This window comes from Pan troglodytes, chromosome 5 (genome assembly GCF_028858775.2).
Source record: "Pan troglodytes isolate AG18354 chromosome 5, NHGRI_mPanTro3-v2.0_pri, whole genome shotgun sequence".
In the NCBI taxonomy this organism is placed as follows: Eukaryota; Metazoa; Chordata; class Mammalia; order Primates; family Hominidae; genus Pan; species Pan troglodytes.
The window spans coordinates 141,133,672-141,161,648 of NC_072403.2; the positions used below are offsets into that span (position 1 = coordinate 141,133,672).

The 27,977-nt window shown below is 35.3% G+C and overlaps 1 protein-coding gene across 5 annotated transcripts in view; it reads left to right on the forward strand.

The window, feature by feature from the left end:
* The window catches only part of LAMA2 (laminin subunit alpha 2), a 634,923-nt gene that overhangs the window by 359,190 nt on the left and 247,756 nt on the right, over positions 1–27,977 (forward strand). For 4 of the 5 annotated variants that reach the window (XM_016956287.4, XM_054686299.2, XM_054686300.2 and 1 more), the window contains exons 13-17: positions 3,749–3,850; positions 5,666–5,877; positions 14,261–14,372; positions 20,689–20,802; positions 24,191–24,318. In XM_016956287.4, the coding sequence (XP_016811776.1) occupies positions 3,749–3,850; positions 5,666–5,877; positions 14,261–14,372; positions 20,689–20,802; positions 24,191–24,318 (668 nt within the window). Of the gene's footprint in view, positions 1–3,748; positions 3,851–5,665; positions 5,878–14,260; positions 14,373–20,273; positions 20,499–20,688; positions 20,803–24,190; positions 24,319–27,977 lie in introns of those variants that run through there. The other variant, XM_054686301.2, reaches the window with a different exon arrangement.

Here is a 27,977-nt window from a genome sequence, read left to right on the forward strand (position 1 = left end):
TCTAAGGTTTCAACTTGTGAACCACCTTGAATTAGTTATTGCAGTGCCCAACAGATATTTAGTATTGCTGTGTTTCCTTCAAATGTTTACAATATTCCACTGTGCCTTTGTGAGTTCACTGCAGCACCCTGGGGCACCTCTACACACAGTTTGTGAACACAGGGGTAGATAGATCCTAGAGGCATTGAAACTACACGGAAACTTGAATGACGTTAGGGATCCCAGAGCCACTGGGGAATCTTCATTAGGGAAGTGCAACAACATATGAAATAGCTCATTAAACTTTCCCTATCAAAAAAACTGAAGTCAGAGAGATGAATTCAGGTGCTTGATGAGAACCTGCTTGGTAATGGATTTGAAGGAGAGAGTAAACGTTAGGATACTGAAGGGATTCTCAGAGAGTGCAGAAGCGAGGGCAAGGAGGCACAAAACAAAGGTGGCACCTGGAACATGGAGGAGTGGACAGACGGAGAAGAGGCTGATAATTCTTTATCTAAAGCAAGAGGAAAGGACAACGTATACTCAGAATATTCTCAAAGCTTTTTCCCTGAATAATAGCATCCTTCAGAAAAGAAGTCTTGTAACTGACTCATTGCAAAGTCTCTTACACAATGGTATGTACTCTTTGGGGAAGACACAACTGGAAACAACACCAGGAAAAGCTTGATTTTACAGCTTATGGAAAGATTGTGGAGTTGAAGGGAAAATAGAAGGAAAGAAATTTTAAAAAGAATAAGTTAATATTCCTAGGGGTGCATCCTCTAAGTTGCAGAGTGATATCTTAAGCAATCCTTTTAAGAATTACTTAAGTGCCTGAGCATGGTGGCTCACACCTGTAATCCCAGCACTTTGGGCGACAGAGGTGAGTAGATTGCTTGAGGTTAGGAGTTCAAGACCAGCCTGGCCAACATGGCGAAATCCCATCTCTACAAAAAATACAAAAAATTATGCAGTCATGATGGCACACACCTGTAGTCCCAGATACTCGGGAGGCTGAGGCACAAGAACTGCTTAAGCCTGGGAGGAGGAGGTTGCAGTGAACTAAGATTGTACCACTCCACATCAGCCTGAATGACAGAGCAAGACTCTAGGTCAAAAAATAAAGAAAGAAAGAATTACTTAAGTAAGTACTTGACTAACTGGTTATATAAATGTGATAATAAACACATACCTTTAGGGTAAATGAAAAAGACATTGATTCTAATATTGTGTAAATGGGTAACTGTGGCTTGGGGAAAAAACATCTAGTAACAGTATCCTGAAAATTTTTTAAATGGTCCGTGTTTCACACAACTTAAATGGAAGTAAAACAGCTTCACTCATGACAATTTTCAGGCAATTCAAAATACGTTGTAATAATGGCAAACATGAGTATCAGAGATACACAAAAGAGTTTAGAAAAAAATCATTTTATGAAATATGAGCTAAAACAATGTTTTACTATTATCGCTATTATTATTAGCCCTCAGCAGAATAGGGTAAATTATTTCTATTCCTTAGTTCATGTTTTATATTATCGCTGACCTGCATGAGGAGCCCCTATTTTTCTGCATATTTATTTGTTCCTCTTTTCCCCCTTCCCACCTCTAATTCCTCTCTCGTAGTATTTTAGTTTATGTCAGGGATCCCCAACTCCCGGGCTATACAGGTCTGTGGCCTGTTAAGAATTGGGCCGCACAACAGGAGGTAAGCATCAGGCAAGTGAGCATCACTGCCTGAGCTCTACCCCTGTCAGATCAGTGGTGGTATCAGATTCTCACAGGAGCAGGAACCTTATTGTGAACTGCGCATGCGAGGGATCTAGGCTGCACGCTCCTTATGAGAATCTAATGCCTGATGATCTGATGTGGAACAGTTTTATCCCAAAACCCCTCCTCTGTGTCCATGGAAAAATTGTCTTCCACGAAACCCATGCCTGATGCCAAAAAGGTGGGGAGTGCTGCAAGTTTCCATTATATGTGACTTTATTATAAATAGGTATGAAAAACACATTAGCAAATCAAGTATCATAGGTGATCTTTTTCTACTTCATCTATAGTCGTAACAGCTTTGACATTCAAATTACACACACTTTGACTCTTTATTGACAAAATGGAAAATTATCCTTAATTCAAAATGTATTTTATTTGAGCATATATGGTGATTTCATATGTTGATATTTTTCTTTCCTTTTTAGAGAAGCCATATTCAAGAAAAATAGCATGTAATTCAAATTTTAAATAATCAAAATAGATTTGAAAGCTCAAAATTTTGGAACATTATAGGCCTATGTCCCAATATTCTTCCCAAACCTCCTTTCAAATGTATTTATTAATTTAGAAAATTCTAAATAGTTCAGTCCTTTTTTGAAATATATACAACATAAAACTTTTTTTTTCTCCTGCCTTTCTAGAATCCTTTTATTGAGAAAATGTGTAGCTGATCTGAAGAAGCATGCTGTGTGAAATTTTGAATGTTTATCTTAATAGAACCTAAAATCTTCTACATGGGTTCACCCCTCATTACTCACCATAATGCCAAGTGCTGTAGTCCAGGCAGATATTTATTATTTTATATGTGAAAAGGCATTTGAATAAGGCCATTTCTCAGTGGATTAGGGGAATCAGAGTTTTCTGAATTTAAGTTCCTTATAGAGCCCCATGTAATGAGCTCTTAGAAGACATTGCAGAGCTGCAATTTAAAATCCTGTTTAATCAGCCATAGCGAGCTATGTGCCATTCTCTGTGGAACACTAAGAGGAATCAGGGTTCCTCCTCCTCCATCCAGTACATTCCCAACCAGGAATTGCTGTCTGGTCAGGGTTGGACGTGAAAGGCCATAGAGAGCCAACTCTGCGAAGCCAAGTCTCTGCATGTCAGCACAGAGCAAGCAGCAGAATACAGATCATCAGCTTTGTTTTATGAATATCTCTATTTACAGTGCTGGAGTGGAATTTTAAAAAAAGGATTGCAGCATTTGCATTGAATCTGTCACTCACAACTTCAATTTTGATTCCCGTCCTATAAATGATCTTGCTTTCCTATTTTTTTCTGAATTTCTACAAGGTGACTGTCAATGTCAGAAAATGTAAACCTCAAGTGTACATTGCATGGGGCTTGGCATGTATATTAGAAAGAAAGAAGTTTGCTTAATGAAAAGAGGATAATATTTATTCAAACTAAGCCTATTAAATTGCACAGAGGAAAGTATACCTTCTTTGGCTGTTTTGTTTGAATTTTAATATAAAATAAAATTTGCTGCTAACCTTTTGTTTTTCTTTGACCAATAACATTTCTCAGCTTAGTGTATGGGCTATGTAAAGGGCCTGTCAAATGGAGGGATGTCTTTGTTGAAAGAATCCAGACTCACAGAAAGTGAGTGACTTTCTGGTCAGATGGTTAGAACTCTCCCAATTTTGACAAAGATCGTTCTCTGTTTGGGATTTGTAAAGCTCAAACTGTAGACTAAGAAGATGACAGGAGGATCTGCTGTTTGGCTTCATGGAACTTAACCTATTTCAGCAAGCCTGCAATACTGGGGAAAATAATACATATATTTATGTTTATGTCAGGCTTGCAGTTGATGGGTAAGGTTCATAAAAGGTTACTCCTAAATAAATGCCTATCATTCCCACTCCGTACTCCAGTGATTTCTGCTTCTTGCAAATACTGCCCTATAGAACAATAAAATTCGTATACAACAATAAGTAAAATATGATTTAATAGCCCATCTCCTATCCCGTAATGATTATGCATCTTCTGTCTTGTAGCTCCCAGCAGTAGGAGGACAGTTGACATTTACCATATCATATGACCTTGAAGAAGAGGAAGAAGATACAGAACATGTTCTCCAGCTTATGATTATCTTAGAGGTAGAGTACTGAGAGCATGTTCACCTGTGTTACTTCCTGATGTTACTTAAGGTTACCAGTACTGTATTTTTTACCTGCCTGGTTTGACACTGACTTACAGGACTACTAAAAAAATATATACCTTAGGAGTTTTTTGTGCCACTCTTTTGTTTTACTCTGAGACATATCTAGAAGATTGAGTATATTTGTTGGGTTTGAATGATAAAGGAGAACTTTAGACCAGACTTGAAATTAAATTTCAAACATAAGGACCATATTTCCAAAATATAAATATTATGAATGTGTTTAGGTACATGCTAATTTACATGGTTGTGTTTTTCCTGTTTTCTCTTGCTTCCAGATAGATTTTATTGTCTACTCCCTTGTTTATATTAGATAAAATAAAATGAAACAGGAAACTTGTTTATTTAGCTATAGTTAAATCTTGACTTCAGAATCCTGTTTTAGGTAAGAAAGGTACAGGAGAAACTGCTTTCAAGATTTGAAGGGCCATAGGCAACTTCAAAATGCTCGAAGCCTGAAGTTTCCTTAGAGGCTCTCTGCCACCCTTTCTTATCATACCCATTCTTTCCAATAATGTATCTCCTCCCCTTGACACTGATACGTATTCAGAGGCACACACATACATGCATGTTCATTATTCCAAATGGGTAGATGTTAATTTAGCACCAGGCTCTGTTGTTTTCTGTCTTGAAACTTTCATGCATGTGAATCTATGACAAAATGAAAAATTCTTTTCTCAAAATGGACATTTTCCAGTATTGGATGAAGTGGTCTGCTCTCTCTCTTTCTCTCTCTCTCTCTCTCTCTCTCTATATATATATATATATATATATGGCAACTAGATGTATACTTTGGAATTCCTTTAAGGTGAAAAGAGTTCTCTAAATGTAAAGTGTTGAGTGAAATTATTTAGCATTCATGTGAATGAACTAAGACAAGAAGGATTACCTAAGTGTCATAGGTCATTCAATATACTCCTTAGATGCCATTGTCCTATTTTGAGAATTAGACTGCAGTCTTTTTTATTGTTTGTTTTTCCCCATGTAGTAAGTTCCTTTAAAATAATAGCTTAATTCAGTTTTAAGTTTCTTTCCCTATTGTTCTACACAACCCACATCCATCTACATTTGAAATATGTAACTTTCGTGCACTTTTGTCAATTCAAGGCGTTTGTAATCACATATATGTTTATGAGTTGTCAGGTAGCTATTATTTTAGTTAACAGGGAACTAAGGTCATGCCAAACCAAGAAGCATATGCTTCATAATGCATTTGGCTAAGGCTAATATTGAAATTGCATTGCCTTCCCTTCATGTATACCACAAATATATTCCCTGAATGACAGGGAAAGCCAACCTGAAAATAAAAGTCTACTAAGGCCGGGTGTGGTGGCTCATGCCTGTAATCCCAGCACTTTGGGAGGCTGAGGCAGGTGGATCACCTGATGTCAGGAGTTTGAGACCAGACTGGCCAACATGGCAAAACCCCCGCCTCTTCTACAAATACAAAAAATTAGCCGGGCTTGGTGGCAGGTGCCTGTAATCTCAGCTATTATGGAGGCTGAGGCATGTGAATCGCTTGAACCTGGGAGGCAGAGGTGGCAGTGAGCCGAGATCGCGCCGTTGCACTCCAGTCTGGGGGATAAAGCGAGACTCTGTCTCCAAAAAAAAAAATAAATAAATAAAAAATAAACATAAATTTTTAAAGTTAAAAGTCTATTGAGGGTGGAGGATCCAAATATAGATATGTTTGACACTTTTGTACCCTCTTTTCAGTTTTACCCTTTTTTATTTCTTTTTTTTCCCCCTTTAGGGTAATGACTTGAGCATCAGCACAGCCCAAGATGAGGTGTACCTGCACCCATCTGAAGAACATACTAATGTATTGTTACTTAAAGAAGAATCATTTACCATACATGGCACACATTTTCCAGTCAGTAGAAAGGAATTTATGACAGTGCTTGCGAATTTGAAGAGAGTCCTCCTACAAATCACATACAGCTTTGGGATGGATGCCATCTTCAGGTAAAATCAAGAACTGCAGCTCCAACGTTCACACATTTACTTTGGGGCCAAGGTGCAGGAGCCGCCCCAGGAGTGAATTTTTTAAGGCACCTAGGATTTGCTGTCTTCAAAGAGCAGATAAGAACGGAGCCCTAGTTTTCTGAAAGATTTTTCTCCTAAACCTTTACAGTTTTAAATATGCAGAATAAATTTGTCTCGGTTTTTATTATTATTGATGATTCTTTCACAATTGTCAGAACGTGTGATCAATAACGATTCCTATATTGAGAAATGTTATATTGGAAAATAAAGTCTCCTTTATGATGACTCATAGCGTGGGAAGCTAAAAAGATATAAATTCCAGGGCACCCCTATTTGGAAAGTGGTTTTTAAAATATTTCCTTCCAGTAGTTGTTAACTAGTTTCTGGCTTAATAGTATATAGATTGTAATAAGAAAAGTAAGTCTTTTCATTTAAGTAACCACCCATCTCACTATAAAACACTTTAAGACTATAACAGCCATATGGTATAAAGGAAAGAATATGAACTTTGGAGCCAAACTGAATAGAAATTCAATAAGCTTTATTGCTTATTGTATGTGTGACCTTTGGCAAGTGATTAAGCCTTGAGGAACGTTTCTTTTCAGTGTAAAGTGGATATACTAATGCCTACTTTTCAGGGTCTTTGTTAACATGATATGTGATCATTAGGAAAGTACTCATCACCTAGAACACTTTCAGTTTTTTTCTTGTTCTCCCCGCCCCCTTTTTTTTAAAAGAGTGAACTACCTGACTTGAACCAAATATGCTCGTGTCTGATTAACTGCTGTAGATGGCTTTGTTTTTTTATTTTTAGAACAATGACATTTTTATCTGACAGAATTTTAACTTCAACTGTGTCTGAATGAGCTCTTTACGCTTCTCGTTTTCTACTCTAATAATAAATAACACAAGATGTCATAGGAACTTCCTTCTAAATCAGGTTAAGTTAGACATTCAAATGTGACCCCAGCCTGACAACCCGGTATACCTTTAATGAAAGCAATGTCTCCAATATTGGAGTTTTTATTGCTGACACCACCACCTCTCACCTCCCTGTCCCTCATCATTTCCCTGTGGTGCCTAGTTTGCCTTTCACTGGTAATATTTCAACTTAGTCTAATCATCATTACCATTTCCCAAAGGAGAGAACTGCAGAATCGTAAACAGAACCATTGCCAAACAATGTACCTCTTTTGCATAGGCAATTCTTCTAGAAGCTGGGTTAAAATGCCATGGAGATGAGAAGCAGCACTTAGGAATTAATTATGTTTTTCACATTTAGCAAATAGAGATTGTCATGATGTTTAAACAGTACAAAGAGATGAGTCCTCTAGCTTTCAAAATGAATGACAACCAAATTGACAAAAAAAGTGGCTGGGGGGCTTATATATTTTTGTCAGCATTGCTTTTCAGGCTAGTTAATACAAAGACATTTCCCCCTGATTTATGTTGGACAGTTTCAGTGTCTACCCGTCTTAAAATCACTGGTTTCATTTGCAGTCTTCTGAGGTTTCGCCATACAGGAGGAATGCATTCACAGCGCGGCTCTGTGAAATGACACAAGAGCTAATCCAAGTAGGTGGCTACTTTCTGTCACCTACATTACCTAAAGCACTGTGGTTCAATAAGTAAAAGCCAATGTCAAATTTGAAACTCCTACCCACTCAGGTGAGCTGAAAGTCAGCATGAATCTGGAGTCAGTCAGTAAGCTTGTTATATTTTATCTTTGATCTACTAGTAGATTGAGTCATATTTGTAAAACATCACTTGAATTGATTTCAACTTGTCTTGCACAGTAGGCTTTCGACTTGGTATACTGTTTGTGTGCAAGCACAAGTAAATTGAAGCTCAACAAAAATTCATATTTAGACTTATTTACAGTGGATTTACTTCCGTGGCAGTTCTTTCAGCAAATGGGCTTAGGTTCCTCCAGTTAGTTATATGATTAGATGGAATTGTATAACAGAAGGAGAACTGGACTGCGGGTCAAGGATTTTGACTTTTGTTTTCAACTCAGCTATTTAATAGTTGTAAACATAAGTATGGCTTTGACCTCTTTGGACTTCAATCACTTCATCTGTAAAATAAGGAGGAGGACAATTGCTCTGCCAGCTTCAAAAGGTCACCGCAAGAATTGAATTAGAGAGCTGCAAAAGCACTTGGCTAGTGGTAACCCAGCACACAAATATGAAGCATTTCTATCTTATCTACTTCATCCCAAAGGATCACATTTTCTCCAAATACCATTAAGACTTAGAGACCTCTAAAGAAAGGCACATACTGGCATTTCCATACATATGACAGTTCTTACTATCATTTTTATCCAGAATGCTGAGACCCATTAGATAAAATTAATTTATTTTCTTCTTGCTGTCTTCACTAGGAAGATGAAGGCACAAGTAGAAAACTTTTCATTCTTCTTTTAAGAATATAAGAGAAATCAACCTAACTGAACTGTGCATCTTTCACCTTTAAATTCTCTAAGACTTGGATTTAGTAACATCCTTGGTCTTTAAATCAAGAAAGGCTTTTATGAAGCACCTATATTAGATATAGAACTCTGCACAAAGTGTATTTTCCTCTAACTTTACAGTAGACATTAGTAGAGTTCACCAAATTTCCAATCTCATCTATAGGGGATATTGCATTTCTCTAATCCTGGAGGGTAGATGTGTCACATGACTTGGTTTAGCCAATGAAATGTGGTAGAAATGATGTATTTTTTTTTCCTGAGGTAAACATTGAATTTCCAATGTGAGACTCTCTGCAGCTTACTCAGCAACCAGAAGATTAAAAAACAGCCTGGGGCCGGGCACGGTGGCTCATGCCTGTAATCCCAGCAATTTGGGAGGCTGAGGCAGGTGGATCACGAGGTCAGGAGTTCGAGACCAGCCTCACCAACATGGTGAAACCCCATCTCTACTAAAAATACCAAAATTAGCCAGACATGGTGGCATGTGTCAGTAATCCCAGCTACTCAGGAGGCTGAGGCAGTAGAATCGCTTGAACCCGGGATGTGGAGGTTGCAGTGAGCCAAGATCGCATCATTGCCCTCCAGCCTGGGTGACAGAGGGAGACTCTGTCTCAAAAAAAAAAAAAAAGCCTGGAATACTGATTTAGCACACAGAGGTCAGCTGCCCTAACAGTCACCCACGCCTGTAGAGGATTTTACGTGAGTAAGCCTTTGTTTTCTGTTAAGGCATTGAGATTTTGGAGTTGTTACCACAGCATAACCGAGTCCATCGTGACTTCATCATGATATAACTCATGAGTATTGCTTGAAAATAAATACAGAATCTTTTCAAGGCAAGATATTTTTACACAACTTTTAGGGTAAATTTTGGGGTTTGGGATCAAAAAAGATTATACAGAATTTATATAATAAATAATCTAGAAAAATTCCTTTGTAAACAAAGGAGTCTTTGATAATCATAGAAATAGTATTGATAGGTACACAGTATACCTCTGCCTTCTGAAGTTAATGATTTGGGTAACTACATTTTGAAGACATTTTACTGATAACACTAGGACTTAAAAAGATTTTTGCAGCTCACTTGGCATCCGGCTATTGGTAAGAGGTTCAGCCAACATTTTACCCTACGTTTCCTTCCCATTATCTTTGACTACCTCCCAATGCTATTCCGTAAGTGTTGTATTCGTTCAGTCTGCAAATATTTACTGAGCACCTTCCATGATTATCTCTGTAAATCTCAGTTCCTCTTGTATACAATGGCAGAAACAATGTCTAAATTTCAATTGGCAATTAAGTGAAAACATAATGTATGTTAAGCACCTGAAATAGTATCTAACATATGTTGGGAGGCAATGCAGGGTAACAAGGAGATCTTTGGTTTTGGAGTCATGCTTGGGTTTGAATCTGTGCTGTACCCTTTGCTAATGGTATTATGTTGGACAAGGCTCTTTACTCCTCTGAGCCTCAGATTCTTCATTTGTAAATGTGAATAGACATGGGTTGTTACATTGTTTATTGATACTTAAATGAAATGTCTTTCCAGCCTGTATCATGGTGCACAGAAAATAGACAGTAAGTAGTAACTATTAAAAAGCAGTCATTCTAGGCTAGGCTATAAGGATACAAAGGTGGACAAATGATCATTCAGTTCAAAGAAGGCATTGTACAGTAGAGAAGACAGATATACATATACATACTGTACATTTATGATAATATCAATAGTGCAGAAGAAGTGTGCACAGTGCATATAAATAGTGCAGAAGAAGTGTGCACAGTGCATACTGGTAGAACTAAGAAGGAAGCAATGAATTCTTGTGTTAGCATTTAATACACTTTTAATAAATGGCTGCAAAAGTATCAGTTTCTGTCAGTTACTGCTCTTACTCGATGTGGGATTGAAAATGTTTAAAGAAAATATCTTGCTATATATATGTAAAACAAATTATATAGCAAATATATATATATATATATATATATATATATAGTGGGTAGAAAAAAGACAATTGTAACATCAAGGGTATTTTTGTTGTTTTAAAGTGTCATGTTTTGTGCTGGTTGTTTTAGTGTAATATAGCATATCTTACTCTGGTGGGAAATGTAGTAAAACAAAAATATTGAGAACAATCTTTAAGGCAGCACCAAGACAAAGTTTCTGAAATAGTTCCAATATTATTCATAGTGGCTTGTATAATTATGTCCTCTCTCTTCATCCATCATCTTTTCTGTATTTTCAAGGCATAAAAATAAGAAGGAATAGTCAGCTAAAGCATTTGACTTAGTTGACAATTCTTTGATAGCTCGTGCATCTCCAAAATTTAGTACTATATTATTGCCAACATTATGTATTTAAATGAATGCAGCTTGATATCAAGAAAATGACCATACTGAAGGGGAAAAAAAAATAAACTGCAGCCTTCTTCATGAGTAACACTTGAAACTGTTAAACACATTAAAATCCCATTTAACAAATAGCAGAACCTAATGAACATTGGGATTGCTCAGTGAATACTAATGTGGAATATTACTGGGAAAGATGTTTGAGTGTTGAAGTTTCTCATAGCTCAAAATGGTTACACAGATTAAGGAGAGGAACATCTGTTGTTCGAAAGACAAATGAAATTTGTCAGTTCACTGAAAATATTTTTGTTTTTGTATCTTTTTAAAAACTGTTTCTTAAAGTAGGCAACTGCTCATTCTTCTATTTTGAAATTTCCAGAACTCTTTATTTAAGTTTTGCATGTCAATTTTATATCAGAAATTCTTGGACTGTATCTAGATACAGTTAATCAATCTGCTGTTTAGTAAATTGTGGTGATCTATTGTATGATAATCAACTAGTGTATCAACCATGAAACCATCTAATTCTGAAATTAAAATGATCAGAATTACAGGTTTATCAAGTGACAGTCCATTAATTCCAGGCAGTTAGATTTCACAATACATTCAGGCGAGTTCTGGTCTCTGGCCTCAAGTTCTAATGATAACAGTTTCCATTTATCTTCTATGTCAAATCAAACAAGTAATTTGTCTTTTACTTATCTGATTTTATTCATCTGAAATGTGGCTAGTAGTCTTTATTGTATCCTTTGCCCTGGAGTTTGTTAGTCATTGTTTGTAATAGAACTGTTTTCCATTCATCTATTCATTTATTATTTAAGTATTTAGTCAATTACTTTTGTATACATTTATCTGTCTATCTACCCATCCGTCCATCCATCCATCCATCCATCCATCCATTCATCAATTCACCCATTCAACAAAAGTCTACTGAACATGTATGGAGATGATCATCCTGCATATGTAGATGGCAAGATAGGTTTCTGTTCTCAGGGAGTAGCCCATAAGCTCATGCCAACATAAGTACTGTCTTTAGTAACTCTTCAAAACCCCGTTGTGTTAAGACTTATCAGGCCCAGAAATTCTGTTTCTAGATATATATCCAAAAGAATTGAAAATAGGTATTATGTGTTCATGAATATGAATAGCAATATTATTTATGATAGCTCAAAGGTAGAAACAATCCAAATATTCATCAACTGATGAATGAATAAACAAAATGTGGCATGTACATGCAGTGAACATTAGTCATTAAAAGGAATGAAATACTGATACATGCTGCAATGAAGTTATCTAGAATAGGTAACTTTATAGCAACAAAAGCAGATTGTTAGCTTACAGGGGTTAGAGGAAGAGGGGAATAGAGAATGACTGCCTAATGGATTCTGGGTTTTCTTTTGGGCTGATAAAATGTCTTAGAATTAGATATATGTTGTAGTTGCACAACATTGTAAATGTACTAAATCACAGAATTGTACAATTTATTTTTCAAATTTGAAATAGGTTTGAAAATTTTCATCCTACCCCAAATGTCAAAGTTCCTCTCTATGTACAACTTGAAATGCTTAATTTTATATGATGTGAATTTCATCTAAACTAATGACAAGAAAAGTAAATGCCTGTGACACTGCGTTTTTCATTGACAGGGTTCCTCGGTGAAGGGGGAAAAAAGCATTTAATGATTTTCAAATGACACATGTAACCTAAACACTATAGGACAGTGATATTTGCCTAATCTAGAACCTTCTACCAGGTTGTCCAAGATGTGCCCCTAGAGAATATAGCACTCAATTAATAGTGTAGGATGAGTTTATTTACAGGTAAATATAATTGGCTTGTGTTTAGAGGGTGCCATCTAGCACTCAGCAGCCAGGATGATTCCATCCAACTGCCTATATTTGGTGATTTCAGGGTTAATTTCCTTTTCTGCTTCTTGATCATATATGAGCTCATACATATTCAAAAGTACTGTCAAGTGTCTAGGATTAGCAAAGTGGGGGTAAAAGCAATGAAAATTTTAGAAATCTATTGCTGAAAAGCTTACAATTTGGATAAAGATCATCACTTTTGAAGATACGTTTACACCTTGTAATGAGCCTTTTAGCTTTGCTCTCTGGCTTGATTCCCAAATTCCCAGCATTGATTCCCAAATCTAACAAGTTATTTGGTAATTGTGAATCACTGATCAACAAAAATCTACCATCACTCCTGAGAAAGGAACTGAAAATGCAGGCCATAGCAAGAATCAGTTGCTTCTTTCTTATGGTTACAAGATGCCATATCATATGCTATAAAATGTCTATCGGTAATTTTTAAAACTGTGATTATTATGAGTCAATAGTAGTCATTTAATTATGTGCTCTTAGAGTTTATTTAAAATTTATTTTCATGCAATAAAATGATTTGGAGATACAAATAGTGAAAAGTATATTTCTTGTAATGTTCTTGTAGTAATTTTTATTTGGTTTCAACAGTCAACGAAAATAGGTTAATAAAATGTCTAGTATTTCATAATAACCTACTATGTGTTACATATTATACCAAGAAGTTTATATTCATTTCCTTTTAAATCAAGCTCATGGTGTATGGACTATTATATTATCTCCATTGTATAGAAGAAAAAATTGAGGCCTAGAAAGAATAAGTTATTTTCTTCTAGGCCACAAGGCTGGTAAATATCAGAGACAGGATATAAATCTTGGTCTATTTGACTCACAAAACTGTATTCTTAATAATTAAGCGTTTACAATGTCCTTTTACACAAAAATAGGAAAAGCAAGTAAGATACCAATAACATTTATTTAAAATGTGAATGCATAGTAAGAAAAGAAATATGTGTGTGACAGCATTTTTTTCCAATTTTCCATTTGGCCAAACCAGCTTTTCTCTAAAATAATGAGTTATGCCAAATCACTCTGCTAAAATCACCAGATTGTACAAAAGTACCAATAAAATGAAGGCCATGGGTACAGAGAACAATGGATTTAATTTAGGCCAAAAACAAATTCCAGAGACCATTCTAAGTCAGTCAACTGAGCACTTTGAGAAAGTTTAGCTTATACCAACTACAAACAAGCAGGTTTATCTCTAAGAAAAAGAAAACAAAATTGTTTCCATCTTTTATTTCAATTTAAAAGCTAAGATGGAATATCAATACTGCCTACTTCTGCTTTCCTTGTTTAAGCACTAAAAGAAATCAAGCAGTCATTGGAATGTTTTCTTTTTTAAAAGACCCTTTAACTATATGATTTTAAAAATGTCTATCTCCAAAAAATGAAAATCAAAACACATAGCCAAGAGCCAAGAGACGAGGAAGAACATTCTCATATCTTTTCAGCATTTGGAGGTGGTGGTGATTGTGAGCACTTTAGACTGAGCCAACTTGACCTAATATGACAAAGGACCAGAGCTTTTGGTTATGGTATTCATCAGCTTCCTTTCTCAGCATGCATAATTGGCTTATATTTATGTCATTGTTGCTGTACGATTCCTACAGCTGTATAATACCTAAGAACTTTACTTATTCACCATCTCTTTTTTCCTCTGCCATAGGTTGAGCTCTGTTAACCTTGAATCCGCTGTCTCCTATCCTACTGATGGAAGCATTGCAGCAGCTGTAGAAGTGTGTCAGTGCCCACCAGGGTATACTGGCTCCTCTTGTGAAGTAAGCTTGCAAGAATGTATCCTTAGTGCTTTCAAAGTTCCCTCAACATTGCTTTCAATAACCTATTCTAATAAGAGCTGTTTTTTTCTATCAATAATTACACAAATAATGTGTATCACTTAAAAACAAAACTTGAATATCTACCAAAAGCTGTGGCTTTCAATTAGAGTATTAACCACATAATTTCATTTTGTAACTCTTTCTCTCTGAGATATTTTGCTTATAACTGAAAATCTGATGTTTCTGTCTTTGCTACATATTTGATCTGTTGTATGCTGGATGGTAGCAGAATAGCACTTCAAAATATTTTCTCTTCATTTTCATCATAATGTTATCCAAAATTTAGCACTCTATTTTTTTTTTACTTTTCTCTCATTTTTTAATTCTGTATCACACTTTTCCTCTACTTCATTTCTAAGAATACAACCAAATCACAATCATCTGAAGCATACAATCTTCAGAATGTCAAGAATATAATATATGGAAAAAATACCTTGATATAGAAAACTGCCTACAGGTCTTTGATTTGTTTAGCACCTAATGTTTGAGATATTTATTGTTGTCTCAATATCCTAGATTTATAATAAGATTAATGGTTCTTACTTAATACCGCAGTGTGTCATCCTAAGGTAACAATTTTTATTTGCTTCTGTGTATTTTCTTTTAGGCTGTGTGAAAACTGGTTTTACTTGAAACCTGGTCAAAAAAATGTGAACACTATTTCCTTGACAGAGCGCATGGCTAGCAGATAAATAGGAGCTTAGTTTCTTTAAAATGGTGCCTTTAAGGAATCATTTGAGTGTACTGAGATGTTCCACTTCAGAACACTACCTCATTATGCCATTTATAGAAATACTCTAGGCATTGCTTTGTCAGTTCTCTCGTACTTTTAAAATAATGCATACCTCTAGAGATACGCATTATAGTCATATTCATGACAGCTTTGTTTCCTTTAACTGAGCTCAGATTCACCTTTCTAGAAATAAAACTAGATATAACTTATAGAAGTACTTGCTTTTCCAAAATTCATGTAGATGAGAGAAAAATAATTATGGATATCAATTAGCTATGTCAACCCAAATTTGATTTTACATATAAAATACACAATGTATTTGATGAAACAAGAGCCTTTTGCTCTTGATTCCAAACTATTTGAACTTTTAAGATCCTCTCTCAATTGGCATAATAAATAACTTAATTCTACTCTTGTTTTAAGGCTTGTTTCCACATACTTTGTTCTCATCCTTTGCATTATCTTTTATACAAATTCTAAGTGCCCACTGAATATAAAATTACTTGAATATTACAATTGCTTAATTGGCTATGCTTTTAGTCTCTTCCTTCTCTCCTTCAAAAATATTTTCAATACATTCTAGATATGTTTGATAAATTCTGTAAATTTACCTGTATAAATTATTAATAAGTACATACAACATAATCCCTGTCCTTATGGAGCTAACAATCTGTTTAGGGAGACAATAAATATCTATGAAAAATGGGATCTCAGCACTATATAATTAAGGGAGACGTATGTGCTACAGAACCTACATGCAATAATCATTCAGAGGGATGAGCTACTGCAGTGGAGAGAGATGTAAAGTGTCCTGGAGTGGAGAAATCTTAAATTGGATGCTAAATAATGGTAACAGATAGATAGAAGCATTTGAGTGTGAAAAAAAAGGAGAGATAATAAAAGCTTCCTGTATCTGTCACACAATAATTGTTTGATAAATAAAATTACTTTGTAATCCATAAAAGAACTTAATTGAATCAAGAGACAATGAATTTTGGAACTTTGGATTTTCTGTCTGACTTCTTCATTTCTTCTACTCTCTAAAATTCATTTTTTCCTTATCAAAACTTTCTGTCCCTAAATTCACTATTATTCAGTCCTATCCTTTCATTATTTCATTTGCTTTTCAATTAAGTGTAGTTTGTAAGGCCAGTCATTCTAGCCTTGTTATCACTAATATCCTGGGATCCCTTAAAAGCTGAGTAAACGCCAAAGACCATTAATGTCTTAATTCCAGCTTGCTGAGAACCTCTAGCCAAAAAAGGATCAAATGACTCCATTGTAGACATTCTCTTTTACTTCATTTGGGGCCACAGTGTTGATTCAGGATCTTTTTTCTCATTTCTACTTGACTTCTTATGAAGTGTTCTGCAGTTAAATCTTTCAAAAATTTTCTTACTTTCATAGATCTGTCATCATAGATTTCACTTGACAGATGAGACAGGGGATATACTATTAAAAAGAGTTTTATGTAATCTCAGTTTCTTCTTCCATGAAATGGAAATAATATTAACCACCTCATAGAATTGTTTGTTTGTTCATACTTTCATTTAGCTGACTAGTATTTGATGAGCGTGTATTTTGAGACAAACAAGACCCTACACATGGAAAATAGTGCCATTAACAATACAGATATTGTCCCTGTCCCCAAGGACGTTGCACTGAGTGGTGGCATTAATGATATGCCAGAAAGCAAATATAAATAAATGTGACAAATTCTATGAAGGAAATAAACAGGGTGAAATAAACAGGGTTCTATGATAAAGTTACTGCAAGTGGTTGTATGAAGGTTAGAAAGTCTACTTTGTAAAAGTTTGTCAGGAAAGGCTTCCTGAGGTGGTGACAGCTAAATCGAGTGTTGAAGAATGAGAGGGACAACAATGTAAAACCAGCTGCTAAGGAAGCAGCATAGATCGTGGAGTCTGTAAGGACTGGAAAGAAGGAGCGTGGCTGGAGCTTTGTAAGCAAGGGGAAAAGTGGGACAAGATGTGATTGGAAAAGCAAGGCCATGAGGAGATTTGCACATATGATAAGAAATGAGCATTTTATTCTCATGGCATGGAACATCATTACAAGCCTTTCAGCAGAGTAGTGGAGTAGTGTAATGATATGATTTACATTTTTGGGTTTTGGGGTGTTTTTTGTTGTTTGAGACAGGGTCTTGCTCTGTCACCTAGGCTGGAGTGCAGTGATGCTGTCATAGCTTGCTGCAGCCTCAAACTCCTGAGCTCAAGTGATCCTCCTGCCTCAGCCTTCTGAGTAGCTGGGACTACAGGTGTATACCACCATGCCCAGCTATTTTTGTTTGTTTGTTTTAGTAGAGACAAGATCTCAATATGTTGCATAGGCTGATCTCGAACTCCTGAGCTCAAGCAGTCCTCCCACCTCAGCCTCCCAAAGTTCTGGGGTTACAGGCATGAGCCAACGCACCCAGCCTCAGCCAATGCACCCAGCCTGAGTTACATTTTTTTGAAGAAGGCATTATGGCTACAGTAGGAAGAATGTGTCTTAGGAGGGCATGAATAATAGGAAGGAGAAGGGTTAATATGTAGTTGCAGTGGAACACAGCAATGACAGTAGTTGCTGTTAGGATCATGGCAGGGAATATAAAAAGAGTTAGCATATTCTATATATATTTTGATAGTAGAACAAATAGGACTTACTGATTCAAGACTGTATGTCAGGGGAGAGATTAAAGAAATAAAGAGTTTAAGAATGAGTCATAGATGACCAGTTTGAACGATTGATCAGTTGGTTGTGGTGTCATTTACTGAGCTGAGGAATAGTTGGTGTGTGGGGGGAGAGGGGGGCATGGAATCCATAGTCCAGTTTAGAAATTTTCGATTTGAAAAGGCTGTGAAGTATAAATGTCAATGTGTATTTATAATATTCAGGTCTTAAATTCAGCATGTCTGTCTGGTCTAGAGATATGTTTTTGGAAGGCATCATAAACTATGGAACTGAATAAAATTACCCAGGAGAAAGTGCAATTGATTTAAAAAAGAGAGAAAAATAGCCCAGCCCAAGCCCTGAGGAGCTCCTGACGTTAAGAAGCAGGGTCAAAGCAGAGGAGACAGCAAAGAAATATGCTAGAAATTTGGGAAGTGTGATGTCATGGAAGTTGAGAAAAGAAATTGTGGGAGGAAAAGGAGTCAGCTAGGCCCAAGTCAGCTAGGCCCAAGGTTGGATAAAATGCAATTGCAGAATTGTCCATCGAATTTGGCTGCATGGAATTTGGTGACAAGGACAAGAGCAGTTTTAATCGAGAGGTGGTGACACAAAACAGATTAGAATGGAATGAAGTGTGAAAAAGAGGTGAGGAATATAATACTTGTTAAGAGTAGTGTTACTGAAAAGAAAAACATAGATGACTAGAAAAGTTATATGAGGCTAAGAGGACAGTTTTGTCATTTGTGTTTTGTTTATTTTTGATGGAGACCCTAGATCATATTTTTTTGTGCTGATAGTAATGACCCAGTAGAAGGGAAAGTTATTACTAATCCATCAGAGAGAGTGAATATTGAGAAGACAACAGATGCTGGAATCAGATGACAAGTGGAGTAATATTCCTTTAGGAGGAAGGACCGCACATTCCCCACATCACTTGTTTGGAATGGGAATATGGCAACAAGGTTTGGAGATATATGCTTAGATCTCTGGACTTGTTAGTGCAAAGGCAGCTTTAATTTTTTTCTGTGAGTAATAAGTTAAAATCACTGGCTAAAAGAGAGGTGTAAGGAGTTGGGAAGTTTGAAGAAAGAAGACGTGGTATGAGTACTGCATTTGCAGAGTATTAAAACAAAACAAAAAAACTTATTAAGGAAAACTTTGTGAATATCTGTCTGAAAACAGTAGATTAGTTCTCTCCCTTTTCTCAACATCCTTAATTTCTACCCCCTTATGAATATGTAGCTTCACCAGCTTTTAAAAATATATATTACAGAAGGAAATCACTTCTATAATGAATCTAGGGAGGGAAAAAATTTAATGGGGAGAAATGGGAAGGGATTTAATTGGGAGAAATGGAAACGGAACAGGATAGAAATTTGACAATTTTGGGTTGGTTGTGGGGGTTGAAAAATGAGAACACATGGACACAGGGAGGGGAACATTATACACTGGGGCCTGTCGGGGGTGGGGGGCTAGGGGAAGGATAGCATTAGGAGAAATATCTAATGTAGATGATGGGTTGATGGGTTCAGGAAACCACCATGGCACGTGTATACCTATGTAACAAACCTGCACGTTCTGCACATGTATCCCAGAACTTAAAGTATAATAATAATTTTGAAAAGAAATTTGACACTTTTTTTGGTACTGTTCAAATTAAGGGGAAAGTTCATTTTATTTTATTTTCAGATATGAAGTATCAGTACATAAATTTTTTTATGTGTTTGTTATTGATGTTCAAATTTGAGAGTCCTCATATCTTGAGGCAGAAGGAACATTTCCACGGACGCATAACCCAATTCTATATCCTTTATTACCTCAGTGGTTTCTCTTCTGTTTCCTTTTTCAACTGGAAAAGAAGAGCTTTTCATGATATATGATGTTGTACTCGACCATCCAGAAATATAGTAAATAACCCACAAGATGCAATTTCACTGGAGGGGGATCATAAGCTCTTAGAGGGCAGCAGTATTTGCCTCATGCTTATTTTGCATCTCATCCACTTTGTAGTAATCCCCACAGATGGAAAACTTAATTAAGGATGATGGGGAACTTAGAGCAGGCACTGACACTGGGAATCTAAGACTCAAATACCCTGTTTTAATCAGAATTCAGTTTTTATATAATAAAGTGTTTCACATTTTAAATGAGGAATGAAAAATACAAGCAAAGTTATAGAAGAATGCCATAAAATAAGCTATCAAGAATGTGAGAAATAAATCATAAACTTTTTGTGTAAATTTGAGAAAGCATAATAGGATGGAGGAAATTTAGCATGAAATACATGAATTATATATGTGTAGAAATTAGCTGTGTATGTGGTCAAATATAAGTGTGGGTGCTGCCTTTCTTCCAAATCATGTCAAAGATTTTCTGGAAATGATGACGTTAAGGGCAATTAGTATATGGGCAAGTGAACACATTCCAGAGAATCAAAATTGCTTGGGATGACATCAGGTACTCTCTTAGGCTAAGACTATATGATGAGTCCTTTTATATCAGCTGCCTTTTTTTACAGTACTTTTTCTTCTATTTTCCTGTCTGTGCTTTTTTCTTTGAGACTGTCGCATTTCAATTCTTTATATCTCTGCTTTATTTTACCATTTCAGAAGAAACACCAAGCTAATGCTTCCTCTAATCTCCTATCTGCCAATAACACTAAGGTCAGTGCAAAGCCCCAGTGTCAGGAGGAATAGCTCTGTTGCAATGTTTCAATAATGGCAATGCTTTGACAAGCACATTTGATGAGTTTCCTACCTGTTATTTTCTTTTATCAGAAAACAAACACAAACAAACAAAAACACCTTTTTGTTTTAATCTCCAAGATTGACTAAAGCCTTATCTTTCTCTCAGTCTTGTTGGCCTAGGCACAGGCGAGTTAACGGCACTATTTTTGGTGGCATCTGTGAGCCATGTCAGTGCTTTGGTCATGCGGAGTCCTGTGATGACGTCACTGGAGAATGCCTGGTAAGTGCTCTCTTCTTTGGGGATGCTGATTGACAAGGCTGAAATCACCTCAACAGATGCTGCAATTCAGCTACTACCCTGGGGACCTTAAGCACTTGAGTCAAGAAGTGCTTTGACAAAGATCTTTGTATTGAACTGAATTGGAACTGAGAATGCTCTTTCATATGTGATCTCCCTAATGAATATGAGGAAGTGTTTATTCATATTAAATCAAGAATTAAATTAGAATCAGATATATTTTTATAAGGCATAACTTATGATTGGAAGTGTAACTACCATGAATAGATATGGTTTCACTTTCTTCCATAAATCTATGAAAAGTACAGTGTACTTTTAAAATAGAAAATAATTTATATCCCCATAATATGAAAAGTATAAAATATAACCTTTATAGTAAACATAATTAAGTTTTCTTCATGTTGAAAATGAAAACATACTACATATTTTTATTTAAAATGTTCAGAATTTAACTAAATACACAGTGTCATTTGTAGATTAAAAATAAAAACAATATGTAATACATATTCACCAGAGCTGCTTCTCCTTTGCAATTAAGTCTAAGCTTTAACCAGAAAATAGGCTTTACAAAGTGCAAAGCACTTTCCATCCTGCTAAGAAACCTTAGGATTGGAGAATTACACTGAATAGACCATTCTGATTAACTCAAGGGCACATTAGTTTTATATTGTCTGACATGGCATGAAGCTTGAAACAACACTTCTCCTTTCATTAGTCTTGCAGAAACACAATTTAAAATGGTGCCAATTTAGGAGGATATTATACTCTCATTTCCCTGAAGAATTTAAGGCGGACTCTGTTACCTGTAATTCTTAATGTTCTATCTTTCTCTTGCTCATTTTCCCCCATTTCTCTTCTACTTAAAAGCTTCTGGGGAAAAATCCAAAATGAAAATTCAGGGCTTTTGTTTCAGTGTAATTTGGCATTTAGGTTTATTGATGCTCTTTCCCTTTTCTCTGTATAAGATTTTGTTTAATTACATTGCATTATGAAGCATGAGAGCCTTAATTTGTGGATCAGTAGATTTTTGAAATGACATTTTTATGAATAGAAAGACTAAGTGATTTTCATTTTAATTATGCCATAAGTCTTTTAAAATGTACTTTGGGAAAAATATTGGGTTACCTTTAAACACTTTACTAACATGCAGTAGGAAATAATACTCAGCCCAAAACTGACATGGAATTGTTTTACTTACCCTAAGAAGACAAAAATAAGTATGTCATAATACCAAACTCATAATGTTCCATATAGTCATAGTTCATGTTGAATTCATTAGGATAAAATCAAATCGATTTTCATGCTGAATTCATTAGGATGAAAGCAAATTAGTCCATTTGGTGATGTGATATTTCTAAAACTAGAAGCCTTTTTTAACTAATAAAACAGTGTCATTCAGCATAATTTTGAGAGGAGGAAGGGAGAGAACAGACCCTACTAATGATGCCTAGTTTACTGATTTTGTTTCATGAGCAGGGAGATAGGAGGTCTCCTTCAAATAACAGAGCGATCTTGAGGAAACAGTGGACATCTTGATGATAAAGACAGAATCTGGTGTTTCCTGAATTTTCCATCATAGCTAGTAAATAGGTGATCATGTAGGATATACTGACTTTCAAGTGCCCTTTCTCCAAAATTGTATTGATAACTAAGTGCTGATATTCCATTTTGAGTATATGGGTTCTGATACAATACACAAAGAGGAGAATATTTGAATGTTGCTCATCAAGGGCATTCTTACTGTGCAGTTGACCCTGCATTTTAGCTTCTTGTTTATTTTTCATGGTTTTTACCCAGCATTAAGTAGCATGGTTTTTAGCATGAAAAATAAATTTATAAATTTATAAAGCTTAACTTGCTTTAAAATTTGATTATAAATTATCTGAAAAATATTTTTGGCACCAGAACAAAATCTAAACTTCTGCAATAGTGTAGGTCTATATTTAAAAGACATTTTAACTCAAAGTACATTTGAAGTAAGCCAGGAAGTATTCAATGTCACATGGGAAGATTTCATGCTTGCTTCTTCTCATAGTTCTTGTGATATGTAATGTGAGCAAAATTTTGTAAAGCACTTTCGTAACAGGACACCTGTAAAAATAACCAATCCATCAGAGTGAAGCTTCCATCTTTATTTTTGATTTCCATTATATAGATTGTCTGATGCAGTTTTCTGGTTTCCACTACAAAAATACTTGAGTTTTAAGATGATTTTTATTTGATGAAACGTGACATTAGAAAATGTAAGAACTACATGTTACTTGTCTTTTAAATCAATAATTGGAAATAAAAAACCCTCTCAATTATGCGAGATTTTCAGTTGAATGTTAGAAATACCATTTTCAACATGTTTAAGGCAAAATTAATTTTTGATTCAATTTTTTAAAACCCTTAAGTATTTGAAGACATAATTTTAGTTGTATCAGTGAGATAACATGCAAATAATTTTACAAAAAAACAATTCTTTAGTAATAGCTTAGTTTAGCTAAACTTAAAAATTGAAAGGAAGTAAAACAAAAATCAAATCGGGGAAAAATCTTTCTTCAAATGGATCCATGTTTTGCACATTAAATCCCAATATACTGCATTATTAAGGCAACTATTCATAGTGAAGCTGATCTTAATGCTATCTTTTAAAAAGTTTTGTTAAAAATAAATTTGAGAAAGAATTTTAAATAACTTAGAGAAAAGCCTGTTTTCAAATATCACCAGTTACTACAGAAATACATATCCACATTTAGTTGATGAAATTGGCACGTGATGTTTAAAATTTTTCAATTTTCTCAATGTTTAATTATGAGTCAAGCAAGCTTCTCACAGATGTAATACAGTAGTGCATTGTCCAAACCATCAGAGTCCACTGAGGCCAAAATTCATGTCTGAGCTAAGAGGGCATAGCCCCGGAGGATTTCTATGATTAGCCACAGTTCCCATTAAATCAGCAATTTCAAGCTGAACAATTGATTTTTACCTAGAATCAGCTACAATTTCCATTAAACATATGTTATTAGTGCTCTATGACTACACACACACACACACACACACACACACACACACACACACGCAATATCATGTATTTTCTTAAGGAAAATAAAGAAAAAATGAAGTAAGATTTGCATAATGAAAAACATTAAAATGAATTTCAATCATCTTTTTGTAAGTATGCATATGCTGAAACTACTGTGTTGTTTATAAGCTAGATATTAAATTAACTTTCAATGCTATTTCTCTGCTGTAAAATTGACCATTTAACATGGAAAAATTATTCTTGCTGGCAGGGAGCAGACTAATGACTTCGTAGACCTATTTTTGGCAACATGTTGATCCCTGACACCAAAATAATAAACTCTGATGCTCATTTCTTTCTCAGAACTGTAAGGATCACACAGGTGGCCCATATTGTGATAAATGTCTTCCGGGTTTCTATGGCGAGCCTACTAAAGGAACCTCTGAAGACTGTCAACCCTGTGCCTGTCCACTCAATATCCCATCCAATAAGTAAGTAACAAACTTACCCCATGAATAAGTTCAGCATCCATTTCTGCAAGTACACTTTTCATAGCAAATATACACTTCCTTTTATCCCATGTAAATAAATAATAAACACAGACATGAATTTTTTCAGGAAAATTATATGAATTTTTTCAAACCTAAGATATTTAAAACTATGAGGATTTCTAAGAATTTGTAATTTTTTTAGCTCTAGTTTTGGTGATTTAATTTCTAAGAGTAGAACTCAAATAGAATTTCTACACCAATTCCAAAGAACATAAATATTTTATACAAACACATACATGTGCATGCATGTACACACCTACACACAGACACATACCCATCTTCATACCTTAATAAAAGGATATAAATACAGCTAATTTGGGTTCTACCCATACACTATTTTTTTTGTGAATCTTGGGCAAGTCATAAACCTCTCAAAAAGTAAAATGAAGGGACTGATTTAACTGACTTTTAAGTACCCATTCTATCCCTTCTTTTTAGAAAAATTCGTTGTTCACCTAGAACAACCACCTCTTAGAGCAGATTTAAAAAAACAAACAACAAGAAAGAACACTTGACTTCCTCATTTCCTTACCTTTTAGAGGAATGCTATATCCGGCTACTTGAATTCACATTCCCTCAGGGCAGCCTCTCTCAGTAAACAGCTAAGCACACCCCAACCAAAAATGTTGTTTTGTTTTTAAATTGGGATACTTTTTTTTTTTTTTTTTTTTTTTTTTTTGAGACAGAGTCTTGCTCTGTTGCCCAGGCTAGAGTGCAGTGGTGCAATCTTGGCTCACAGCAAGCTCTGCCTCCCGGGTTCAAGCCATTCTCCTGCCTCAGCTGGACTACAGGCTGTGTTGAATAAAAATCAACAATTTTTACTCAAAAGTGATTATAAATAACTATACTTTTAAATAAAAGGAAATTCTTTTCTGAAGAACTCTCTTAAAGGTGAGCTTAGTGCTTAATAAGGTTCATATCGTATTGTACACTTTCCAGCTATCTCTAGGCACTGTGACAACACTGACAGAGCAAAAATTTTCAATGATCTTTAAGGGAAATCTGTCAGCTATAGTCTTTTAATGTGTAGATGTGATCAAGTAGGTCATACTTCAAACTCTTACCCAGAATGCGCCTAATTAAAATGGTCTTTTGTTAGATTCAATGAATACTATAAGCTAAAGACTTTGAGATAATTCTAACATTAAGTTTAAATGTTCTCCTTGAAACTGTGCTTCCTACTGTTAATCCACATGAAATGCTTATCCTCCCAATGACCTTCTTTACTCAGAATTTTTTACCTTACTCATTGTTTGGAAAAGAAGAGAAAGCACTACTATTTAATAAAAGCAGACTACTATATTCTAGGCCAAACACTGTATTTGGTATTATTTCACCTTCAACTATAACTCAGCAAGGTAGACATTATTATCCTCATTGTATAGATTAAGAAATGAAGGCCATTAGTAGAAAAATGGCATTATGATGCCAATTCTGGAGCCAGACTCTTTGGTTTAAATGCTGGGTTCCATACTTTCCAGCTGTGCCACTTTAGGCAAGTCACTGAAACTCTCTGTGCCTCAATTTTGTCATCATTAGTTATAATAATAGGACTCTCATAGGGTTGATGTGGGAAAGACATAATTAAAATGTGTAAACCACCTAAACTGTGACTGGATATGATGAACCCAATCTAAGAGCTGATTGTTACTAACCTGCTCAGAGTCATAAAGCATTAAAGTATCAGAGTTGGAATTTTAGTTTTAAAATCCATGTGCTTTCCAAATCTCTACGGTCTACAATGAAGACTTCTTTAAAAAAAAAATACACACTGCATTTTAAGTGATAACACTAAAAGCAGTAATTAATTCATTGGATAAGTCAATTTATCTAGCAAGGTTTTGAGAAAATAAGACATTGGTTTAACGCAGGGGTCCTCAACCATCTATAGCCTGTTAGGAACCGGGCCGCCTAGCAGGAAGTGAGTGGTGGGCATTACCACCTGAGCTCAGCCTCCTAACATATCAGGCAGGCATTAGATTCTCATAGAAGCTCAAACCCTATTGCGAACTGCACCTGCGAGGGATCTAGCTTGTATGCGCCTTATGAGAGTCTAACTAATGCCTGATGATCTGACGTGGAACAGTTTTATCCCAAACTCCTCCCCTGCGTCTGTGGAAAAATTGTCTCCAACAAAACGAGTACCTGGTGCCAAAAATTTTGGTGACCACTGGTTAATGTATATTAGTGATCAGAACATTTCCAGGGCCTAAGGCATGAGCCTGAATGGGCTCAAAACTGAAGATTCTTTAACAACCAAGGATGTTAGAGAAGAGGAAGAAGGCAACAGAGAAACCTGTTGGAAAATAATTACTATAGGAGAACAAACGAAATATATTCCTTCATAATTAAAGGCTACTCAAGCCTATGATAGTCATAACATGACACAAAACCTGCACTTTGGTATATATGCGAAGGGTTAGATCACCCAATGGAAGACCTACTTGTTTGCCATGGCTGAATGGCATTCTCTTAACCATCTTCATTTACATGAAACTCATTGTTCACGACTAACTTGCATTTGAGGAAAGCAGAAGTATTGCATCTGGCCACTTGTATTGCATCTCCTTCTCAGCCAAGATGTCGTGAGCATTAGCACCACTATCAATCCAGCAAAGCTGGCTGCCCATTGCACCATGTGAATTCCAGCTGAATACATATTAGAATTATATAATTGATTGAATATGTAAACCCTATGGATTTACCCTCAAGTCTGACCAACATTACTATAAATGCAGAGGAAACATTAGGGAGATAATTTTGCTTGGATAATTATAGGCATTCATGACCCATTGTTGTCTCTTTATTTGTTGTGCATTTACTTGGATAATGGGTTCTAATTTTTGCTCCTGAAAAAGAAAGAAAGTTTGCAAGCATTAAAACACAATCCATCAGTGCCAAAGGGATTGGGTTTCCAGTGTCCAGTAATATTATTTCCTAAAAGATGTGTATTCTAATTTGGTATAATTATGTTGATCCTGATTTTTAAAAATGCATATAACACAGTGATAACAATACCAGTAACACCAAGTATTTAATGATTCTTTCATTTTCAAAATGTTTTCACTTAGAGTAAGCAATTAATAATTATTAGTAAATATTAATAATTACCAAATTATCAAATATTAATATTATAAAATATTAAAATTAGCAAATTACTAAATAATAATTTTACTTCTAGTAGTAGAATTCGGACTAGAATAGCAATTTATTTTAAATTCCAGCTTTCAAAGTGGTATTTTAACAAGTAGAAAGAGAGGGCAGTGATAATTCACTTAGTTTATAAATCCTAGAAGTTTTGTGAGAGGGTTATAATGTCTTTTACATTTAAAACAATTTTACATTTAAAACAACTAGAAAATTATCATGGTTTAGTTGCACAACTGTGATGAGAAAAATCCATTTTCATCTAACAACCTGAAATGTTTAAAAAAAAAATCACTAAACAAGACACTTAATGACCTAGGGAAACTATCCTTTTTAAAAATATTTTATAAAAACCATTACTGTTATAATGTGAGCTAGAAACTCTGAGATATGAATTGAATATTTGCATACAATCCTGAAGACGAGATTTTAATTTCCACAGGTTTTTCAGA